This window comes from Rosa rugosa, chromosome 4 (genome assembly GCF_958449725.1).
Source record: "Rosa rugosa chromosome 4, drRosRugo1.1, whole genome shotgun sequence".
NCBI lineage: Eukaryota > Viridiplantae > Streptophyta > Magnoliopsida > Rosales > Rosaceae > Rosa > Rosa rugosa.
This window is the reverse complement of record NC_084823.1, coordinates 3,664,806-3,686,942: the sequence shown is the minus strand read 5'-3', so window position 1 is coordinate 3,686,942 and position 22,137 is coordinate 3,664,806. Positions and strand designations below refer to the sequence as shown.

At 39.7% G+C, this 22,137-nt stretch overlaps 2 protein-coding genes and 2 long non-coding RNA genes across 8 annotated transcripts; 1 reads left to right on the top strand and 3 right to left on the bottom strand.

The window, feature by feature from the left end:
* Window positions 1–411: 411 nt before the first annotated feature.
* On the bottom strand, window positions 412–1,853 carry LOC133743425 (uncharacterized). The gene is made up of 3 exons (XR_009863097.1): window positions 1,490–1,853; window positions 1,025–1,187; window positions 412–851 (listed from the first exon to the last, which is right to left on the bottom strand). It is a non-coding gene; the product is annotated as an uncharacterized LOC133743425 (long non-coding RNA).
* Window positions 1,854–4,734: 2,881 nt separating this feature from the next.
* Window positions 4,735–9,126, top strand: LOC133707281 (uncharacterized). Of its 4 annotated transcripts, none has more exons than XR_009845031.1 (4): window positions 4,735–5,224; window positions 5,376–5,507; window positions 5,664–5,728; window positions 8,822–9,126. XR_009845031.1 is itself a non-coding variant. In XM_062132844.1 (2 exons), exons 1-2 carry the CDS (start codon window positions 4,927–4,929, stop codon window positions 8,926–8,928), a joined length of 405 nt encoding a protein of 134 aa, XP_061988828.1. In that variant the 5' UTR covers window positions 4,739–4,926; the 3' UTR covers window positions 8,929–9,123. The 4 variants fall into 4 exon arrangements, 1 of the variants encoding a protein (XP_061988828.1); XR_009845029.1 differs by having other exon boundaries at window positions 4,741–5,224; window positions 5,411–5,507; window positions 8,822–9,124; XR_009845030.1 differs by lacking the exon at window positions 5,664–5,728 and having other exon boundaries at window positions 4,742–5,224; window positions 5,411–5,507; window positions 8,822–9,124.
* Window positions 9,127–9,586: 460 nt separating this feature from the next.
* On the bottom strand, window positions 9,587–11,012 carry LOC133745390 (uncharacterized). Of its 2 annotated transcripts, none has more exons than XR_009863592.1 (3): window positions 10,755–11,012; window positions 10,395–10,671; window positions 9,587–9,835 (listed from the first exon to the last, which is right to left on the bottom strand). It is a non-coding gene; the product is annotated as an uncharacterized LOC133745390 (long non-coding RNA). The 2 variants fall into 2 exon arrangements; XR_009863591.1 differs by having other exon boundaries at window positions 10,395–10,611.
* An 8,868-nt stretch (window positions 11,013–19,880) lies between these two features.
* On the bottom strand, window positions 19,881–21,888 carry LOC133742546 (ethylene-responsive transcription factor RAP2-4-like). The gene has a single exon (XM_062170233.1). It carries the CDS (start codon window positions 21,353–21,355, stop codon window positions 20,222–20,224), a length of 1,134 nt encoding a protein of 377 aa, XP_062026217.1. The 5' UTR covers window positions 21,356–21,888; the 3' UTR covers window positions 19,881–20,221.
* Window positions 21,889–22,137: the final 249 nt, after the last annotated feature.

The following is a 22,137-nucleotide window of genomic DNA, read 5'->3' as shown; positions in this document are numbered from 1 at the left end:
TGCTTTTGAAATGCGAGTTACAATGTTCTGGTGCCTTGTGTTTACTTACCCTTAGATTAGTGTTTAATTTGAATCCGAGAGTGGGCGACCCCCACATTCCTGGTGACCAGCTGAACACTACTAATTTGAAAAGGGGGGTGAAATCCACACTCCCAAAATTAAAATCCACTCCCTTTTAATTTTTTAGTATTATTTCATCTCCACAATGCCCTTTGTGTTAAAATATTGTTTTCCTTTTCTTTTCTCTCTCCATCAGACATCTATATATAAACATATATCTTAGAATCTTCTATTAGAAATCAGTAGTTCTGTCTTAGAATCTTCTATCTTCGTTATAAATTAGAATCCATTAGATTTTTTTTTTCTTGCAACTCTTAAACATCTATACATCTGCAACTCTTAAACAAACACTTTCACACCAAAGAACAAGATAGAAGACATAGAGCATTAATGTATGTGTTTTACATAATAATATGTCATATACAAAACTCTTATATGCTGCGAGAGATAAAAAAGAAGATAACTGATTTTGAGTCATCTTCTTAAATCCTCCAGGCCACAAAGGAAGAACAAGAAGAAACTATAGTAAAAAGAAACTAAAACCAAACAACAAAACTCCTTCCAAACACCCTAAACCCTTTGTGGCTTTTGCCTTTCTTTAATGAATTTCCAGATAAAAAAAAAAATATTTTAAAAATCCTCCAGGCCACTAATGTTCATCATGCATTACACCAAATACAAACAGATTTTTATCATGTTGTATTGCCTAAATTCAGAATTGAATAACCTGATCCGGAGTTAAGAGAACATATGTGCCAATATTCTCAACAAACATGGGTTCCAATGCACTCCTGCAATGCCAAGAAAACAAGAAAAGATAAGTGTCTTTGGCAAATACAAACTAAATTCAAGTTTAACCCAAGATAAAATTAGATACAAAACAGATCAGAGATCAAAGTACAAAATTAAATACAAAACTAGAACAATAAAGATATCAGAGCACAAAATTAGAACAGATACTTACATCTACTTGTTAATTGATGGACACTTGTTACGATAATGGCCAGTATTATCACAACTTCTACATTTTCGAGGTGTCTTCTCTACTATCTCAAAATATGAAGGTTCTCGCTTTGTGGAGCTAGTTTCCTTTCTTTTATCTGAAACATCAATCATTGCTTCATCTCCTAAATCATAAATCACCAGAAGTTAGGGAACTAACTTACTAACTAACTGTTACTACATTGTTATTGAAAACACGGTTTCTATCTCTTCTATTGCTGCAAATTAGGTTGAAGTGATGAAATCAATGAATTTACTTTTTGCAAAATTCACTCCCAAACATGTGAGTCATCAAAATGAGTCAAATTTAACAAAGCCCATAGCAATCCAAGATACATAAACCAAAAATTTTGACAGAAAATTGAACTTGGTTTATCAAAATTACTCAAAATTAAACCTTTAGATTAAATCAAGGTATGATAAGTACCTTATGTTTGCATTTGTTGGAGATGGAGGTTTAAGTCTTCTCTCTGCGAAATTGGCCATGTCGACCAATGGTCTCGAAGTTCAAAACTCAAAACTTGAAACGGCAAGGAAAATAATGAAAAATCAATGTAGGATTCGGTATAGGATAAGGCTAGGTCAATTTAGCTAAATCCTTGGATCAATCTCTTTGGGTTGGCCTCATCGTCTTCTATCAGTAGCACTCTTGATTGGATTGGGTTGGCCTCAATGTCTTCTACCAGCAGTACTCTTCGGGAACCAAAAGTTTTGCTGGAGAAGAGAGAGAGAAGAGAAAAAGAGAGAGCTATTGTCGTCGTGTTTTTAGATAAGGAAGAGAGAAAAACAAAGAAAAAGGAAAATAAAACAATTTTCTGACATAGGGATATTTCAGGAAGTAAAAAGATAGTGGAGATGAGATAATATTAAAAAATTGAAAGGGAGTGTGGATTTCAATTTTGGGAGTGTAGATTTCACCTCCCTTTGGGGATGTTAGGTTTGCTAAAATGAATTTGTTAGGAGTTCCACATGATAGGGTCGACCTGGTTATGGAAGTTTAGAGCTTTATGCGATGAGGCCTTTGGTTTCCCAAAAGTTGAGCTTGCGCCTTAAATAGTGAATTGTTGTTCAACCAACACTTTAGTATAATATAACTAAAAAACTGAGATGAGAGCTCTTGCTCTCTTTTCTGCGGCGGCCAACCCTATGGTTGCGCCATTTGATTACTGATGGTGTTTGCGGTGCCTGGCTGCCGAGTTCTTTGAACTTGTGGATAACCTTTGTCCAACCTTTTGGTTGTTGCTTCTGAATCTCATTGTTTCATCGATGGGATTCAATCACTAATGATCAGCGTGGTGCTGCTCGTTCTCCGGCAGACGTTAGAAGGAGGATGTGGATCCTTAGCAAATTGGTGGATCCAAATCAAATTTGGGATCCCAGATCCTGGTGGTGGTGTCTAGTTGTAGCCGACATCCACTTCGTAATCGGAGCATTCTTAGGTTTTTTAGTCGAATTTCGAATCGGCCTAGGGTTCAATATCGGTCTCTGCAGTGGCTTTCGAATCGTTTTAGATATCGGTTTTCATGTCCGACGACGAGTGGGTTGTGCGCTGGGCGCTTTGTTGGCGGCTCAACATGGTGGTCTGCAATGGATTCGGACGTTACTTATGCATGATGGCATCATGTTTATAACTCCCCAACCAAGAAGCTCCTCTTACTTGGGGACTTCGGGGACTTGTACATACCTCCAACAATATGAAGGATTTACTACATCACCAAGCATAAGTAACACCCTCTTTGTGGGCCTGCAAGCCATGGTGGGACCCAACCGCGATATACATCCCGTAACCCGACATCCAACCTACCCCATGGTAGTTGGAAGCGGCCAAGGTCTCGTCGGGAAGCAACCTTCCCGGCCTTACCAAGTTACCTTCACAAACATGCTTTCTAAGACTAGAATAGTGGTTTTAGCATCTCACATAGAAGAAAATGTAAAGGAGAGGGGTTCCCTTACCTATAAAAGGGACCCCTCCTCACACTTAGAAGTCATCCCATTACATCCTCATGTAATCCTCTTGGGCCACAAGGCCCAACACACATAGTTAAACATTTCAAGTGGACGTAGTCTCCCGCTAAAGCGGGAGACGAACCACTATACTTCTTGTGTGTGTGTGTGGGTGTGTGTCTCTCTCTCTCTCTCTCTTTCTCTAAAGCTAACTAGAGCCATCGGTTCTAATGTTAACAAACACCATCCGGATTTTTGGTGGTTGAGTGGGGTGGATTCAAGGCAAGCTTCAGCCTCTGATTTCTTCTCCCGACGTGGTCAAAATGGTGGTGGCAGATTGTAGCCTATTTGGGTTCCCAGAGCAGTTTCTGTTGGGCCTGGGTCCCTATTGTTTGGGTTGGAATCTGCTTATGTTTGGCCATTTTTGGCCAAGATTCTTAGGCCCAATCACTTTTATGTTCGTATTTGGGATTCGGGAAAGCCCCTCTGCGCATGGTGGGTCCTAGTTATTGTCTGAATATGTTAGGACAGGTTTCTTCTATACCCCTAACATTGTCTTGGTTACTTTGGTTAGTTCCTAGAGTAATTACATTTAGGTTGTTGTATGTTAACCTATCATAGATTGATATTGACGTGGCCCTTGCGGGCAGGTCATAACTTGTAATTATCTACTTTTGGTTATTAATAAGGGCTTGACGTCATTCTCTAAAAAAAAATAAAAAAACTTGATTAGAATATATTAATCTTTTTTTTTCCCCCTAATATGAAGGATTCGTAGATTTTCCATATATAACCCTAACTTGGATAGAATACTACCAAGAGATTACTCCGTTTAACATTGTTTTGATCACCGAGTAGTCTATATTAAACAAACGCACTTCACCCTGTAAGCAATCTATTTTACTTTATTCTAGACGTCGAGTACGCAATTGTAGTAAGTTGGAATCAAGTACCTCTACAAAGGCTAATAGAAAAGCTCCTGCTAAGTATAGAGTCTGTGGCTATGTTGTTCTCAACATAGGGTTAAGTTTTATGTAATCTGCTTGTGTATATTGATACGATTCACTTGGTGTTGGAAGCTCTGCAATTGCATTCTGTTAAATATTAATCGTGTTGTTTGTTGTAGTTTTCTCTTTCTTTATTCAAGCTGTTGGGTAGCCATGGATTTGTAATTTTTGAGTGCATCCTAGTTCTTTAGTACATTTTAGCAAAGGTAACAATGAAGTAGCAGTGTTATGGCATGGTTACAAATTTGTTTCAATATCTCTGCTTTTCTAGAACAATTTTTTTTTTTTGACATTTTGGATTCCATATTCCAGCAATTATGAATAGTTTAGTAAAAAGAGGTACTTCTTGGAATAAAGCAATGTTTATGAGTTTAGGAAAGTTACTTCTTGGCATGAAAGAACTAACCAAGGGAGCATTGTTAGCAGATTTTAATCTCAAACCATATCTTGTTCCATGATTATGTCTCCTTGCCCCATTTCTAGTGTTTTTTCAATTTGCTAAATACTTCACTCTAGTATTTTTTTTTTTGCCATTAATTGGTTTGTTTGTTTGAACAGGTACCGAAGCTGCACCAAGGAAGAAGGGAGCTGCAGGTTCTGCTCAAGTCTGTGAGAGTGTCATTTTGGGTAGCGGTTATTGCTTTACGAGGGTGCTTTATGATTTTGGACAAGTTCTTTAACAACATTGTTATTGTTATTATAGAAAATTACTCATAAGTGTCATTTTAAAACTTTAATTAGTCAAAAGGCCACCTAATCTCTCTCTCTCTCTCTCTCATTGGCGATTCAGGAGCATCCCTTGGTGACTCGCCGGAGCCGGAGTCGGAGCCTTAGCTCGATCTCTCATGTTATCCTCCGATGGCGGCAGTGAGGCTCCGTCTACTCCCCATGGTGGTCCGACGAGACTCCAACCATGTTTGAGCTCCGACTCAACCAAGGGGCTGCTCTTCTCCTGAAGGCCGTGGCGCCACTCATTGACCTGGCCGACTTTGCCAATGTCTCACCGGATAAGGTATTCTTGCTGATTGCCGGCAACTCCATGATCTCCGAGGGGGACTTCGTTATGCTATGGATTCCGGAGTTGACCTTCGCTTGCGTCATTTGCAACGTTCACGGATCCTTCGTTCTCAACCTAGGCCGCTTGTACTCCAATCTGAATCGCGCCGGCGACGACGGCGAGGATTTGATCAGCTTCGTGACTGTGAATTCCGGTCAGTACAACTTTAGTTTTACGTTTCTTGAGGTTTTCGCTTGATTCTCTGAGTAATTTTGTAAAATTACTACTTTCTTGGAAATGAATCGTAGTTAATTTCACAATTTACCTACACCGACTTGAGAATTTTCCACTTCCCTTTCAATTAGGGTTTAAAGGTTTCGGGTGCTATTTGTTTTGATAGTTCACGGTAGTTTCAATTGGTTCTTGGATGTGGAAATCAGTACAATGCTTTGTTGGGCGTGAGGCAGTATTGAGACAACACAATGCTTAAATGGATGGTTAGTCATTTCTCGACTTCTATTATTACAATTCCAACCTTCTTCAAGTAGAGCTCTATCTTGATTTTGGACTCTTCCTTTTTCTTAAATGCGAGCAAATGTGATGGAATGATTCGTTATGTGAATTTTGAATTACTTCTGCTGCATTTTTTTCAGGTTTAATGCTAAAAATGTAGCTGAATAACAAGGATTCATACAATATGTTAGTGCAAGATTTTGAGGTGTCTCTTCTACAATATGGATTATCTCTGGGCTGTTTTGTGTTTAGATCAGTAGACCTCACAAGATACTCAAGTAGGTGGTCCAATATTTTATTTTTGGATCAGTTTAGTCCCTCAAACTTTAGGCCAAACATCAGTTTGGTCCTTTTTTTTTTTTTTTTAATCAAACTCATCCCTGATCTCCCAAATTACATCAACTTCGTCCAAAATTTGAATTTGACTCCGAAGATGACGTCATCCGCTGAGCTTGAGCCGACAAGGAGGTCCCACATATCTGATTTTGAACCCACAGGAAGGGTAAAATGGACATTTCAAATTTAATTTAATTTCTATTTTTTTTCTCTTATTTTCTCTATTGTCTTCTCTCTCTCTCTCTCTCTTCTTCCTCTCTAGATCGACGACCACGAAACCCCTTCTACCACCTCCACCTCCACCTCCCTTCGATCTGAAGCTCCACACCACGCCGTCTCGCTCCTCGTCCTCCTCCTCCTCCTCGATCGGAATCTTCCTCTCTAGATCGACGACCACGAAACCCCTTCTACCACCTCCACCTCCACCTCCCTTCGATCTGAAGCTCTACACCAAACCGTCTCGCTCCTCGTCCTCGTCCTCCTCCTCGATCGGAATTGGTGGCGTAGGCACAACCTTCTCTCTATCTCCCCAAACCCGATTAAAGCCCTAATTTCTCACATTCACCCAATTCCATCAAATATCACCCACGGTTGGTTTCTCCATGACCTCTGAGTCGAGCTCCGGCGACGAAAACTTCGACCCGAAGCCCAACCAGATTGCAAAGTGAAGGAATCGAGCGAGGGTTTGGGGTGTGATGGAGGTGGTGGTATTCTGTGGGCGAGGACCGAATCGGATCTGGAGGCTGACGGGCCAGCGAGCCCTAGCAGCAGCGATTATGCCTGCAGGTGGGGTACCGCTGACCTCCGATCGCTTCCCTTCTGATCGCCGCAGCAGATCTCTGGTCCATCCTCAAGTAAACAATCACAGAGATGTGCTCTGTTGGTTTTGTTATCTGTTGGAAACTCTGTTGTTTTTGGAGGCCTGTGATTTGGATGTGCCCAGAAAGATGAGATTTTGGGTGTAGAGAGAAGATTTGGGAGCCGGCCATTTCGGTTTGTTTGAATTTCTGGATTTTGCTTTTAGATATTAGTGATTTGAAGTTGGGCTCATCTTACGATTTTATTTGGATTGGATTTAGTTTGCAATTTTGATTTTGGGAGAAGAAAATGGATATGATGTGCAGTTGGGGAGGGGGCGGTTTTGAGATTCATGGTGGGTAGTGGGAGCTTGTGAGCAGAGATTCATGGTGGCCGGCTGGTATTCATGGTGGCTGGTAATGAGAGAGAGAGAGAGAGAGAGAAGAAAATAGAGAAAATAGAGAAAATAAGAGAAAAAAAATTAGAAATTAAATTAAATTTCAAAATGTCCATTTTACCCTTCTTGTGGGTTCAAAATCAGATATGTGGGACCTCCTTGTCGGCTCCAGCTCAGCGGATGACGTTATCTTCGGAGTCAAATTCAAATTTTGGACGAAGTTGATGCAATTTGGGAGATCATGGATGAGTTTGATTAAAAAAAAAAAAAAGACAAAACTGATGTTTGGCCTAAAGTTTGAGGGACTAAACTGAATTTAATCCTTTATTTTTTATACCAAAACTCGAGCAAAAAAAAAGCCTATTGAGATAGGCTTCATGATTGGCCTATGACCTTAAAGTTGAAAAAGTAGTAAAGCAACATGATTAATTATGGGAGCAGAAGATGTCGAAGCTCTCAGTTCATTTTGAGGGTTGGTTTTTCAACACAATGATAGATTGATAGTAACTTTATAAGTCTATGGTAGTATCTTTTTAAGTTGATGTTAGTAGCTTTTTTATTTTTTTTTATTTATAGCTAAAATCATTTTACCACCCTGAACTTTACAACTAAAATCATTTGTGTCCTCAAACTTCTAATTTGATCACATATACCCTTATACTCTCTAATATGATCAACCAAAGCCATTAGTAAACTAATTCATCAATTTCTTTATAAATTGATGATGATGAGAGTCCACTTAGAGTCAGTTTTTAGCTTTGGACATGTAAATGGTGTGTTTCTTGCATGATTGAAGGCCAAAATCTAGTTTGAGTGGGCAACACTATATCAAGAAATTGATCGATTAGTTAAGGATTGACTATAATCAGTCACACTGGAGAGTACAATGGCACAAGCGTTCATATTAGAAGTTTAGGGGCACAAATGATTTTAGGTATAAAGTTAAGGATGGTAAAATGACTTTAGCTCTTTTATTTGTATTGATTTCAAGTCAGTAACTCTGTAGAACTGTTATAATGGCTTTTTTAATACAATGATAGTAACTTTCTATCCCCATGTTAGTATATTTTCAAGTTGATATCAGTAGGTTTTTTTTTTTTTTTTATAATTTTGATTGATTTCAAGTCAGTAGCTCTCTATACTTGTTATAGTGGCTTTTTAACACAACAATAGTAGCTTTATATCCCTATGTTAGTATCTTTTCAATCAGATATCAATAGGTTTTTTATTTTTATTTTGATTGATTTCAAGTAGTCTTTTGTCAATAGCTTATCAAATTGGAAAAGCATGATCATGAATGAAATTCAATTTTCTTCTTGTTGTGATTTTGTATTTTTGTATCTCTAGCATTTTTTGTTTGGGTTTTGTGTTACACATTCAACATGGATAATCAGCCGGTTTTGTGCAATCAGTATTTTGTTACTGGTCTGGTAGCTTTGTACATGTGTTTTAGTAGTTTTTTGTACCTATGTTTGTAGCTTTTTAATACTGGTCCAGTAGCTTTGTACATGTTTTATACTAGCTTTCTGTACCTATGTCACTCTTTTTATTACTGGTCTAGCTTTATACATGTGTTATAGTAGATTTCTATAACTATAATAGTAGTTTTTTTTTTTGAAGGATAATGCTAACTTTTGTAGACTGCTTATTTATTTTTATTTTTTTATCTAGTTGATAAAGAGTGCCACGTTTGCAGTGCAGCGGTATATTGTCATTTTTAGTTTTCATTTCAAATACTAATATTTTATTGTATTTTTGTTTTTGCAGAATTCTTTCCCTTTGCATTTGTAGTAGTAGATTTTGAAAATCATGTGGATTTGGATATTGAAGCCTCCATTGGCCAAGATATCATTCGGCCTACCAAGAAATGTTAAAATGAAGTCTCGTGCTGAAGGTGACAAAATTATGTCTATGGGTTTAGAGCGTCACCATTGAAAAATGACAGTAGCATTACAATTGACAATAGCTTTATACAACTATTGTAATATATTTTCACAACTATGGTAGTGGCTTTTTACATAGTTATATCATTGTTGAACGTTGCATACTTTTAGTATCATTGAATATTTTTTTTTTTTCTCTCGATTGCAGTAGCATTTTTATTTTGATTGTATCATTTACATTTTCATAGTTTTTTTTAGTATCTAAGATTAGCTTTCTCAGTCTCTGGGAGTAACTTTTGTTCTGCGTGGTAGTAGTTTTTGTTCTGCTTGGTTATAACTTTTGGTGTAGGCCTCATCATGGGCCGAGCTAGGGCCAGCCCTACCCTAAATTTTAGGGCTTAGGGTAGGGCCGGATCGGGCTTTGACTAAGTCAACGAAACTTAGGGCCGGGCCGAGGCTTCAAAACATAAGCCCTTACCCGCCCTTAAGGCCCATTCCGCTAGGGCCGAAAGGGCCGGGCCGGGCCAGCCCTTTTCAAATAGTGTCGGGCCGGGTCTTTGTTTAACTCACACAAAACACAAAGTTTAGTACAACATACACTCAAACAAAAGAAGGGAAAAAAAAAAAAGAATAGAAAAAAAACTCAAACTGAAACTGAACAAGTCATCACACTAAAACAACTTAGAACCTGAATTAATTACAAATACATCAAATACATTCTCACTGCTACTTGAAATAGAAATTTCACTGAGGCTACAAAAACCTTGTTCATCAATTCACAAAACGTTGTAATCTAGTAGGCTTCTTCCTTTTCAGCAAATTCTTGACAGATGAGAGACTGATCTAAAAGTGAGACTCTGTCCAGATGGGGATTCTTCATACGTAACATCTCTTGCAACTGGACATATGTAAACCAAAGTTGTTGAATGGAGATCAGAGTAATCCAATAAAATAAAATATGTAAACCAATTTGATTAATGTTCCTGCACAATATCTTATAGAACATGCATAATATGATGGTATTGTTCCTATCTCTATATGTTACTCACACATCAGCAGAGAGAAAATTACCACCTGAAGTGGACTATTAGACATGATTGAGATCGTAATTGACTAATTGCTTAATAAGTGCGAGTTTATCTTTCACTTAATGACAATGCCTATTTAACTCATAAGCTAAGTAATTGAAGGCTCCTGTGATAGGAAGCCATATAAGGTGAGACTTATCTTTCTATCTTCTCTGCAGTAGAAAAGAAAAGAGTTCCTATTCATAGATTTCCTTGGCTTCCATTAAATAAGTATATAATTGTATCAAGTCCTTGATTCTAATTTCATCAAACCAACAAATTCTGTAATTCTAGCTACTGTATTTCATGATTAATATGATGCTTGAGCATAAGCTCCGTCGGATAGAACATGATCAGAATAAAAAAGACTTTAGTAGAAGCCACACACACCTTTAGTAGTAATAACCAGAAGAAGCCTTTCTATGCCCTCCTCTCAAATTCACACAGCCACCTGTCTTGGTTGCAGCCCTAGCTTCTTGGCCATCTAAGTCTTCCGATCCGGCTCCAGTTTGTTATCTGTCTCAAAGCTCTTCTCCAGCAGATGCACCCAATAATTGAAATTTCAAAAATCCGAATCAATATTCCGATCCGATCTGATCTGACCTGACTGCAAGTCAAACACAAAAGGAAGAAAAATCGAACAAAGTTCGCTCTGAGCATCTTTGATCTGGAAGAAGTGTGAGATTTCGTGAGAGAGATGGAGAGAGATCCAAACCCAGAACAAACAAAAACCGGGAACGAAGTCCTCACCTTGGCCATCGGAGATCGAGACGGAGGGAGCCGTCCACCAAGCCCTTGCCGACCGAGACAGAGCTGTTCACTGTCTGATTAACTCACTGGGTCATTGGGAATCGGAGGTGGTGGTGGTGGTGGTGGTGGTGATTGTACCGGCAGCGGAGGACTGGAGGAGTATAGGTTTGCTGTCTGAAGGAAGAGAGGGTTTGAGAGAGGCGGATGCGGACTTCATTTTTCAGTTTTAGATTTTTTGTCTGAAGACCTCGATTACTCGGTTGCGCTAGGTTTTGCCATATTGGAGACTTGAGTTGGACTTGGATAGTTGGTTTTTTGGAGTTGGGCTTCAAACCTTTGGGCCTCAAACGGACAGACTCATTTCCTAATATGGCAGATTGAAATAATTTTCTATACTTCCATAGTTTTATACACATAACACATGTAATAGAAAATAACAAAAATAAAATATAAATTTTAGGGCCGGGTTTTAAGGGCCGGGCCGGGCCTAGCCCTTACGGGCTCAATCGGGTCGGACCGTAGGGTAGGGTCGGGCTTTATTTGTGTGACTCATACCTAGACCTGTAAATGGACCGGATTTTGATCCGGACCCGCTCCAGATCCGTAGCTATTAAACGGGTTTGGATCGAACATTTTGATCCGTTGATCCGTTAATGATCCGAATCCGTTAACCCGTTTAATAAACGGATCGGATTTGGATTTAGGTCGATCCGATCCGTTAATGATCCGACCCGTTTTAGTAATAAATAAATATTATTTTTTATTAATATATTATTATTTTTTAAAAATATAAAATATTAAATATAAAATATTAAAGATTTCTAATATTACTTTTTTGCAGAAATCTAAGAGGCAGTCTTCGTAATTTTATTTTTGACAATGTAATTTTATTTTTGGTGATACTCTTCATGTAGATCATGTTATTTTAATAATTTATTAATATCTTATAAGATATTATGATATAAATTTAATATTACTATTTAAAATTTAAAAATATTTGAAATTATAAACGGATCGGATTAGCGGATCGGGTATCCGTTAATCCGACGGGTACGGATTTGGATCGAGGTATCAATGATCCGCCGGGTTAACGGAGCGGGTTTGGATCAAATTTTTTTTTTAGTAAACGGATTTGGATTTAGGTCGATCCGATCCGAACCCGGTCCATTTACAGGTCTACTCATACCCTACCCTATATAAAAAAGGGTCGGGCCGGCCCGCCCTAATGGAAAGGTCGGGCCGGCCGGGCTTAGGGCCCAAGGGCCATATGATGAGGCCTATTTTGGTGTTAATGAGAGTAACTTTTGGTGATGGTCATAGTAGCTTTTGTTACTGGTGAAAGTAGGTTTCTGCCTTTCTGGTGTTGGTGACAGTAGCGTTTGTTGCTGGTTAGTGTAGCTTTTGGTGAGGATAATAGCTTTTGGGTTTAGGGAGCATAGGTTTTGTTGTTAATAGTAGCTTTTGGTGTTGGTGATAGTAGTTTTTGTTACCTCGCCTAAAGTTGCCGAAAATCTCACCAGATTAGCTTTTATTGCTAGTGACAGTAGCTTTTGTGACCTCGCCGGAGGTTGCCAGAAATCTCACCAGAGTTGCTTTTGTTGCTAGTGACAGTAACTTTTGTTGCTGGTGACAGTAGCTTTTGTGACCTCGTCGAAGGTTTCCGTAAATCTCACCAGAATAGCTTTTGTTGCTAGTGACAGTAGCTTTTGTTGTTGGTGATAATATTTTTTGTGACATCGCAGAAGGTTGCCGGAAATCTCACAAAAGTAGCTTTTGTTGCTAGCGATAGTAGCTTTTGGTGTTAGTGACAGTAGCTTTTGTGATAGCCTGAGTTGGCTGGAGGTCGGCCGGAGACCCGTTGGAGTTGGCTGGAGGTCGATCGAAGACTCGCCGGAGTTGGCCGGAGAGGAGAGAGAATGATTGTTGACTTTTTACTCTAGTGGCATTTATGTAAATATGTTGGTTTTTATATCTAAAATGTAACATCCTTTTTAATCTAGTGGCCTTATGAGGAAAAAAAATAGTTAGTGGCCTTATGGCTAAAAAAACATTCAAAACTACAATTATAATGTAATTAACCCTTGTTATTATCGATGGCAAAACTTTTATTCTTACTGTGTTATCACTCCGTAATTTCAAAGCGAAACTCTGCTCTATATATATATATATATATATATATATATATATATATATATATTTGTAAATAAAGTCCGATCATCCGAAAAAAATGAGGACTACCTGGCCCAGCCCGAAAAAGCCCGCAAGGCCCGCTTATATAGACGGGCTTAGATCTTGCAATGTACAATGAAGTCCGGCCCAATCCGACCCATTATTATTATTTAAAAATATAGTAAGACTCGGCCCGCCCGGTTCATTGACGAGGCCTACTATAGACAAAGAACACAACTAACTGCTGGACAGAGAAAAAAAAAACCTAAAAGTTGCATAGACTGGGCTGAAGCCCACTACTTCGTCAGTGTAGGGCTCAGCTCAAATCGGACCTAGTGGAGAAGCGGTTATTGTATCAAGAGGTAATCGCCTTTTCCCCGACCCCATTATAGCGGCAATGGTGAACCGCGAAGCAGATCATGGTGGGCTAAAAGCCTCTGGTGAGCGGAGGAGCCAAGTTTCCAGTGCCCAAGGCAGAGCAACAGGCGTCATAGCACTCCGACCTACAAGTGTCACGGGGGCGATGGCTGCGCCAGACGGTGGGCAACGTTTAGCAAAGGCAGCGATGAGATTGACGATGTCGGCAGTGGGATCGAAGGCTGGGCTTGCCATATTCGGCTGCCTGAGGTACTGTGGCGGTTCACGGGGTAGTGACATCCGGCGGCACACGGCTTTGATGGTGCAGCGGCAGCGGAGAACATCAACTAAGTGACCATGGCATGACGGGTAGACAAGGATGAAGAGCGACGGCGTGGTTGTAGACTGAGTGCCCAAAGTACTTTTTTTTTTTTTGGCAAAGAGTGCCCAAAGTACTTTGGATGCCCAAATCTCATTGGGTGTCCAAACCATTTTGGAGGCCCAAACTAAAGAAGGTGCTTAGAACGTTTTGGGTGTCCAAAGCAATTTGAAATTGGATTTCGACCCAAGTGTGGACCAGGCTAATGGGCTAGGGCTCTCTAAGGTTTCGCATTTAGGATCCAAGAGGATTAACCCAGCTAATACTTAGGTTCTTTATGTTTATAGTGAGTCTATGTACTATGTTTGTGTTTCATAGTTTAATAGGCTTGCTAGGAATTAGTGACCACTGGATGTTTAATGAGTGGTCTATCGGTCTATCCTTATGACCACTGTGGTGCCACCACAACTTCTTGCCATCTAGTGAATGACAGCGTAAGGGTATATGATGGTCATTCTAGCTCAAGCTAAATGACAAATCATTTTAGATTTTATTCTTAAAAAAAAATTAATAAAAAAATTAAAAACCCGCTACTTCTTTGAAAAATTGGAGAATATATTAATCTACTGCACTTTGCAATCTTTATTTTATTTTTATTTTCTTTTTTGAATGAAGGTAGAGAGCTAATATATTGATAAAAAACCAGAATGATCATTACTTACTCTTTCGCTGTCATCTAGACAGACAAGAAGATGTGTTAGTACCCACGTTGGTACATAGAACTAGGTCACTCATTTAACATTAAAATATTAAATACATCGAAATAGTATGATCCTCATTCGATACTACTTCAAAAGATTCGCTATAGGCACAATTCCTAGTTCCCTAAAATACTTGGGGAGTTGTTGAAAGTAAACCTAAAGTTCCCTCAACAAAAGGGAAATAACAGAAAGAAAAAACTAACTATTTAGAAGCCCAACTGGCTCGAAGAAAAGTCAAAACCCTAAGCCCAACTGCTGGCCCAGTCCAGTACCACCTCCACTTCTCGAAGATGGTAGATTTACTTTGCCTTGAGCTCTTGAATTCTCAAGACCGGCCCTAGAGGTGGGCACCATGATAACTCTGAGGGTGGGTGCGTGCGTGTCCAAAGAAGAAAACGATCGTTGAGGGTTGAAGAAGCGGTTTTGAAACACCACAGGTTGGTTTCAGCCGAAAAGTTGCAGGTGCTTGGCAGGGAATGCGCATGAAGTCCACATTAGCCATTAGTCCTCTGATTTGGCTATGGAAAAGTCTTAGCCGCTGCTTTCATCTAGAATCTAGATAACATTGGAATTTTCTGACCAAAAAGAAAAGAAAAAAATAACATTGGAATTTCTCAACTTTTTGGCGCGTAAATCTCTCATCTCATACCAAAAACAAAATTCTGTGGGAACCATGGAGAAGAAAATACTGAAAAGCGAGTCTATTCTCAAATATCCATGTATTGGAGCTTTTCTTTCGGAACGATTTGCGGAGATTCTTCGACAACTTATCTGCAGAAGGGTAGCCTCAGCCTCACTGATCTAATCACCTTTAATCTTTTATCTTTTCAGAGCAAAAGGCCAGATATATTTCAATTCCATTCGTCCAAAACGACCTTTGCACTATTATCCCCTGGCCGTTTCATACGCCTTTTTGCTTTTCCCAGAAGTGCTTTTGGAATTTGCAGAAGAAACAAAGTATTAGCACATTGTTTTTAAGGAGCAGTAACTATCATTTATGTTTAAGAATCAAACCCAATTACTTGATTCTGTCACAAATGGGTTCCAAATACCCTACCGGCTTTATCTTCCTTTTACCCTCTTTCTGTGGCCCTCGTGTGGCCTTCCTTATGCAATATGGCCATATGGGTATGCACCCTTGGAAGGAAGAATAAGAATAAAGATGAACATCCAAAGAATAAGAACAAATATTTTGGCCAATTTGCCTATTATTTTAGGAAGCAGATGTATTTTAATCATGGGGCATCAACGATACTTCTATATTGTTTCCCTTTGATCGCACCATGACATTAATCTATTTCTTTTATGAAGAAAAGAGAAAAGTCTTTTCATTCATAAGTATGTTGAGTAGGCCTGGGCTCGGTGCAGATCGGGCCGGTTTGGGCCTAAAACCGCAACCGAACCGAATATTTCGGTAAGCCCAAAATGCAAACCGCAACCGGATAATTGAAATAGCAGACCAGATTTTCGGTTTCATTTTGTTGTCGGTGCGGGCCGGTGCGGTTTCGGTTTCAAACCGCAAAGAAAAACATTCCACTTCCAGCAGACTCATTCCACATTCACAAACCATTCAAATCAACAAAATGCAGAAATGGCTGGAGTAGGACTTGGTGAGTTGGTCGTCCCGATGCTGGAATCTACGGTTGCAGTTGGGGTTGAGATCGGAGTTGAAGATATCCCTTCCATAATCTGCTTGATAAACACTATCCCAGCTATTAAAATTCAACAATATAATCGATGAAATTTAAAATCATACCCCAACAGATACAAAGATACATGATTAAATGCAATTCCAAACAATCAAACAATGAAACAATCATACCCCAACAGATCGGAGTTTGATAAACACTATCTCAAACAATCAAGGAAAGCCCAAAAGATGTTATCGATTCAAGGAAAGCCCAAGAGATTACCGATTCAAGGAAAGCCACGAGGTGTGCGAGCGTCGGGAGTGGAGCTCCAGTCGAGAGAGACGACGAAGACAGATCGAAGACGACGAAGACTCGAAGAGAGTGAGAGTGGCCGTCTGAGACTGAGAGAGAGCGAAACGAGGTGTGCGGCCAAGCTAGAAAACAGACCCCGACTCGAGCATTAGGGATTTAGGGTTAGGTTTTCTCCGGAATAATATAAAAAACTAATAAAATATATATATAAATAATAAATCGGGTCGGGCGGCTTAATCCGGGCGGTTCGTGATCCGGAACCGAGCCCGCACCGGAGCCTACCGGGTCGGTGCGGTTTTAGTGTAAAACGACGTCGTTTTGTACTTGATTCGGTTACCGACCCGTTTTATTCGGGTCGGGTCGGGCGGTAACCGAATTTTGCCTGATTTATGCCCACTCCTAATGTTGAGTTGTCGGGCGTGGAGCTGAGCCTTCTAATTAGGCTGGGTTCTAAATCCCTTTTAAAAAATAAAATAAAAATATGTTGAGTTGGTAAACCCATTACCTGAGTTGGCTCGAACTAAATAAGTTACTACATGATATACACGTTACACAATAAATTCTTACATCATTTCTTAACCGTTTGCTTCTTTCTAAATCCAAAAGTGGAGTAAGAGCCCTATACAATAGTCCCAAGAAGGACGAGTAGAGCTCTGATTATGTGTGATAATTTTCATCTCAACCATCGCACTCTTTAGAAGTAAGTCTTCAATCAGGCGATCGGATCATTAGATCTATCTGACACGGCCTTCAAACTATGTCACGTGTACAACTTTAATGACAAAAAAGGATATTTCAGTTTCTTTCATGAGAAACTAGGAGTAGTTATACGAGACTAAGTTTCTGAAGTTCAATTGGTGGGTCCGAAGCGTCATCGAAGACTTGATCCGACTTCTTGTTTTTTTTTAATAAACTTGACTTCATCCGACTTTAGAGTCCTTGAGGCCACAAACACTAGTTACCACTCGAGAAAAACTAGTTCTCTTGAGAGTAGGCTTACGGCATTACATGGCTGATCCATTGTGCCAATTGTTCGAGCTCGCCTAATGAGCTAGGTCCAGAAGAAAGCAGTGTTTGGCTTTAGGTATGGGCATAGTTGTCCCAATTGGAATTTGGGGTCGTCTACCCTAGTTGTATGGGCGAAACCCTAGTCACAGTCCCTATATCAGCAACCTCATCTGCAAATTCTTACAACACCATGATACCTTACTATACCCCACTATACTATACTAATTCTATATTACGTTTAGTCTGTCAGACGGCAACCTGCGAGCTGTCTTATAGTTTACTCAAAATTCATAAATATAATAAGCAAATTAGACTAACTCATCAAAACATTTGCCGTCTAGCGGTCTAGGCAAGACATAGTCATAATACTCAAAATTCAACAACTTTCTATATCATGAGTCAAGTTTACCATTCTTCTCCTCCCCAAGATCATTTGATCAGAAAAAACAAAAATGATAGCATGTGCTTTCAAGCTATGAATATAGTAAGGTAGGGTTCAATCAATGGCCTGCATCGCAAGGCATAGCTTACTAAAAGGATTAGTTAACTAATAACTCTGCTTTCGAATTTCAACATTGCATCTGCTTCGTGCACGCATAACTAATCACTAGTGCACACTGCACACCTCCAATACTCCCAATTCTTTAATTTTTGAAAATATTTGACCAATTTGTGAGTGACATGAAAAATCACTAGTGCCTGAAAATTAGCGCAAGCAAAAATAATAACAACTTATCACATGCATAGACTGCTCCAATGGAAGTGATTTTTCCTGTCTCCATGTGAATTTTACTATAAAAATGAGCAACATTTTGCTTTCACATTAATCTCAGTGACAGTGCTATGAATTTTGGGAGAATATTCCTCCTGTAGCTACTATTTAATTGGAAGAGATTATTTTTCTAACAATATAGATTATGAAATGAAGCAATGATGAACTAGTTTTATTCAAGCACTCATTGAGATTGTCAACTATGGCTAAACCTATAGTATATGGTTTATTATACAAATCAACCAAGTTCTGCTTGACATTTGGTATCATCCTGATTTTTAAATCATAAAGATATTTCAGATGAAACTAGAGGACATGTCTTTCACTGTATTTGTATAGTTATTTGAGAAAACTTAACAATGTGCACAAAAACATATTCAAATTATTGATATATTCAGACCAAAGTGTTGTCATTGAAATTAAAACTGTATCCTTCATCAAGTTGGTGATATTAGTGTAGGATATTCCAATGTTAATATTCAAATTAGGAGATCTTGTTGATATTTTCAACTAAATAGCTTGGATAAATTGAAAACCTACAAATGTAGAGTTGTTTGAAGCACATAAGGTTTCTTATTTTCTCGTGTAAATGTAGTTGTTGGTTTTTCCTAACTTCATAAGTAAGCACTTGTTTGGCATCGATGAATCCATAGATGAAGAAGCTCCTCATACAACTTGTTTTACTTGTCAACTTAATTTTAGTCTTTTTGAAGCAATTATCAGACATCACTGTATCGTTCTTACAAAGTATTTAAGTCTCACCAAAAGTATGCTAGCGAGATTTCAAGACTCGTGGCTTTAGATCTGCAAGTGTTGACGCAGGCACTTCTTCATAACGAATCTATCAGCTACTGAAAATAAAAAAAAGTTTTGAATCGCGTCGTCTTGAAACACATTTAGCAGTTGCAGAAGCCTCTGCTAAGTGACTTAGAAGTCTGGGATCAAGTCTATGTAATCCCATACCAGATTACTTGGGATTCGAAAGTCAAAGAAATCAATCAATCATTTTGCGTAGTGGACGTATTGGAGACTTGGAGTATTACCTACACATGCCTAAATGATTATTGCTTGTACGGGAATCCAATGAATCATTTTTACTCGAATGAACAAGAAAGGGTACCCCCGTTACTTGGATTGGTAAAAGACGAGAAAGGTTGGCAACTTGGCAACCCTCGTCCAGGAGAGGAAGAAACCCTAAAACTACCCTAAATTACCTTGTTAACATCTTGAGGCTAAAGGGTACCACTGATTTAGTAGGAGTTTCATCTACCAGCGTTGTAATTGGTTCAATGTCCGAGTCATCCCGGCGCACACACTGATTGATTATGGATACCACACTCATGGTGAATGATTATGAATCGTGATCCTAATCATTCTAGCACACAGGTTATCGATCACCCGATTCACTTTTAATTGAGTTTATCTCTTAAATCTTTCGGCTCTCATTACTCTTACGTTGAACTATAATCTTTTCAATGTGAAACCACAAGGATAATGATGGAGTTACCAACCACCAAAGTAAGGTGGTCCGTGACTTCTACAACTTGAGAAATCAGAACTGTAGTCTCCCCAATCTTTCCCAGATTCCCCAGCTAAATGTCACAAAATCTAAATCAAAGATGGGTCCATCAGATGTATGAATGACAACCTCTTGACTCGGCATCACATGTTCATTAATATCTTCCAGATTTCTGTACTACTCCAAGCTCAACCACAAGGGTACTACAAACACATCGATCATCAACATTATCTCCGAATATGAATCAAAGAAAGAAAGAAATAGACAACTTGATAATATAACAATAAAATTACTTCAATTCAATACCATATAAACAACTAAAGAGTACATACTGGAATAGAAGAAGATTACATAAAAAGAAGTTCAATCACTCAAGGTCTCGCAAGAATAAAAAACCAGCTGACCATGATGAAGATGATTTACATCATAATATTAACATAAACCACTACTACCCGAAATGATCCACTAAACCCTAATCTTCCAATACTAGATTAGGCCCTGCAACTGCCAAAAACTTGATTGCAGTAGCCCCCTAATTACTTAGTGAACTTAGACTCTCGACTCTTGTTTGAACAAACTAAAGCATAACCCAGTTACAATTACACATAACCCACATGGTTTAATTCAAATTTTGATTGAAGATCGAAGCCCAATCAATCTCCGAAGGATACTTCTCCAACATGTAACTCTCCGTTCCGCAGGTCTCCCAGGGCGATGAGGACTCTGAGCAGTCGGCAAAGGTCAGATCCGATAGAGGAGAAGACCCTGCAGACCCATCACTATCCGTCATCACCGGCGACAAGGAGGAGCTCTCCATCTTCACCGTCAAAGCCTCCGGTTCCGGTTCCGGCACCGGTGTTGACTTCGGCTTCTGCTGCGAGCGGGCGGCCGATGATTTCTTGGCCGCACCCGCCTGCTTCCCTGCCTTCCCCTGTTTCTGCGACTCAGCCAACCCTTCGCAAATGGCCTGAAGCTTCGCGTCAACAGAGGAATGCAGAGGCTTGTACTCGCCGAACTCGCCACCAACAACTGAGCCGGTGTGCTTCAAATGAGGGAAATTGAGGCGGGCAAAGTCGCCACGGAGCTTGTAAGCTGCTTTGTCATAAGCCAAGGCTGCTTCTTCAGCTGTGTCGAAAGTGCCAAGCCAGAGGCGGGTTCGGTTCTTGGGCAGCCGGATTTCGGCGACCCATTTCCCCCAATGCCTCTGCCTCACTCCCCGGTAAAGCTTGGTGGGCTTGGGCGGCGAACCAGATTGCTTCATGGGAACAGGTTTGGGACTGAGAAAGCTGAGCGTGTGGGATGGTGATGACTGTTGCTGATAGTTTTGCTGCCATGCCATCATCTGGGGTTGATTCTGGAGCTGGATCTCGGCCTGGATCTGGTGGATCTGGGAAGGGGTAAGGTGGTTCAGCCCAATCGAACCATGCTGCTCGAAACCCAAGGGAAAGGTTGAGCCACCGTCTTGGTACAAATTGGGCTGCGAGGTAGGGATCGAAGGGGAGAAAGACAGGTAGTTGTAGGAAGAAGAAGGAGAAGGAGTAGAAGAAAGGAAAGGGGTTGAAGAAGAAGAATAAGAAGAAGATGGGGTTGGGATAGAAGGGTTGAAATCAAAAGAAGAAGGAGAATAAGAAGAAGAAGGCGGCGGTGGAGACGCACTTTTCATAAAAGGTTCAAGTGCTTCCATGAGCTCACCCGTAAAAGGATCCGAAGATGACTGAAGAGGTCTGCTACTGTAGATATCCATAGCTGCCATGCCTTCAAAATCAAATTCAAAGATAACAATAGAAACAAATCTGCTACTCAGAAGTAAGAAAAACTAAAAATAAAAATAAAAAAACCGAACCTGGTTCTTCGATAAAATTAAAGAACAGGCACGCAAAATAAAAAGGAGATCGAAAGAGATTTCAAATAATCAACCTCTTGTTGCTCCTGGGAGGAGGGATCAAAAACAACCCTCGAAACGAAAAATGAAAAATATTAAAAATTTAAGAAAACAAAAGCTGGATCTCGATTCTGAAAACACCTGTGGCTTCCGGAGAAATCAATCTTTTCCAAGTTTGAGAAAACAAACCCAAAAACCATTAACCTTTTAGAAACACAGATGATTAACAGAAAGGGATTCAGAGAAGCGGGGGGAATTACAGAAGGGGGGGGAGGGGATTTCAAACACAAGCAAGAACCACACAAATCTGATCTGAAACTCTCTCACTGATTTTCACTCCTGTTTGGTTTTTTTTTTTGTTCTTTTGGTTTCACTCGGCCTCACTTTGTTTCGCTCTTACTGGCAAAGCTCGCCCTCGCCGTCTATATAAAGGCCCCGAGCGCCTTAATCACCTCCCGATAATTACAATGCTAATCATGATTATCTCACTCTAAGCCCCACTTGTGTTTTTTTATTTAATTATTGCGTCGCTCTCCGGTCTCCCGGTTCTGTTCCTGACGTATGGCTTGTCCATCAAATGAGATTAAGCCAGTCAGGGTGTGCCACGTACTATACAACGGTTCGGTGATGGACACCTGTCATGTTGGTGACGG

Excerpts from the sequence above, each read along its gene's own strand:
- LOC133707281 (XM_062132844.1), top strand. The coding sequence starts at position 4,927 with ATGTTTGAGCTCCGACTCAACCAAGGGGCTGCTCTTCTCCTGAAGGCC. Across the intron at positions 5,225-8,821 it reads CTTCGTGACTGTGAATTCCG|AATTCTTTCCCTTTGCATTT; the intron begins GTCAGTACAACT and ends TTGTTTTTGCAG.
- LOC133742546 (XM_062170233.1), bottom strand. The coding sequence starts at position 21,355 with ATGGCAGCTATGGATATCTACAGTAGCAGACCTCTTCAGTCATCTTCG.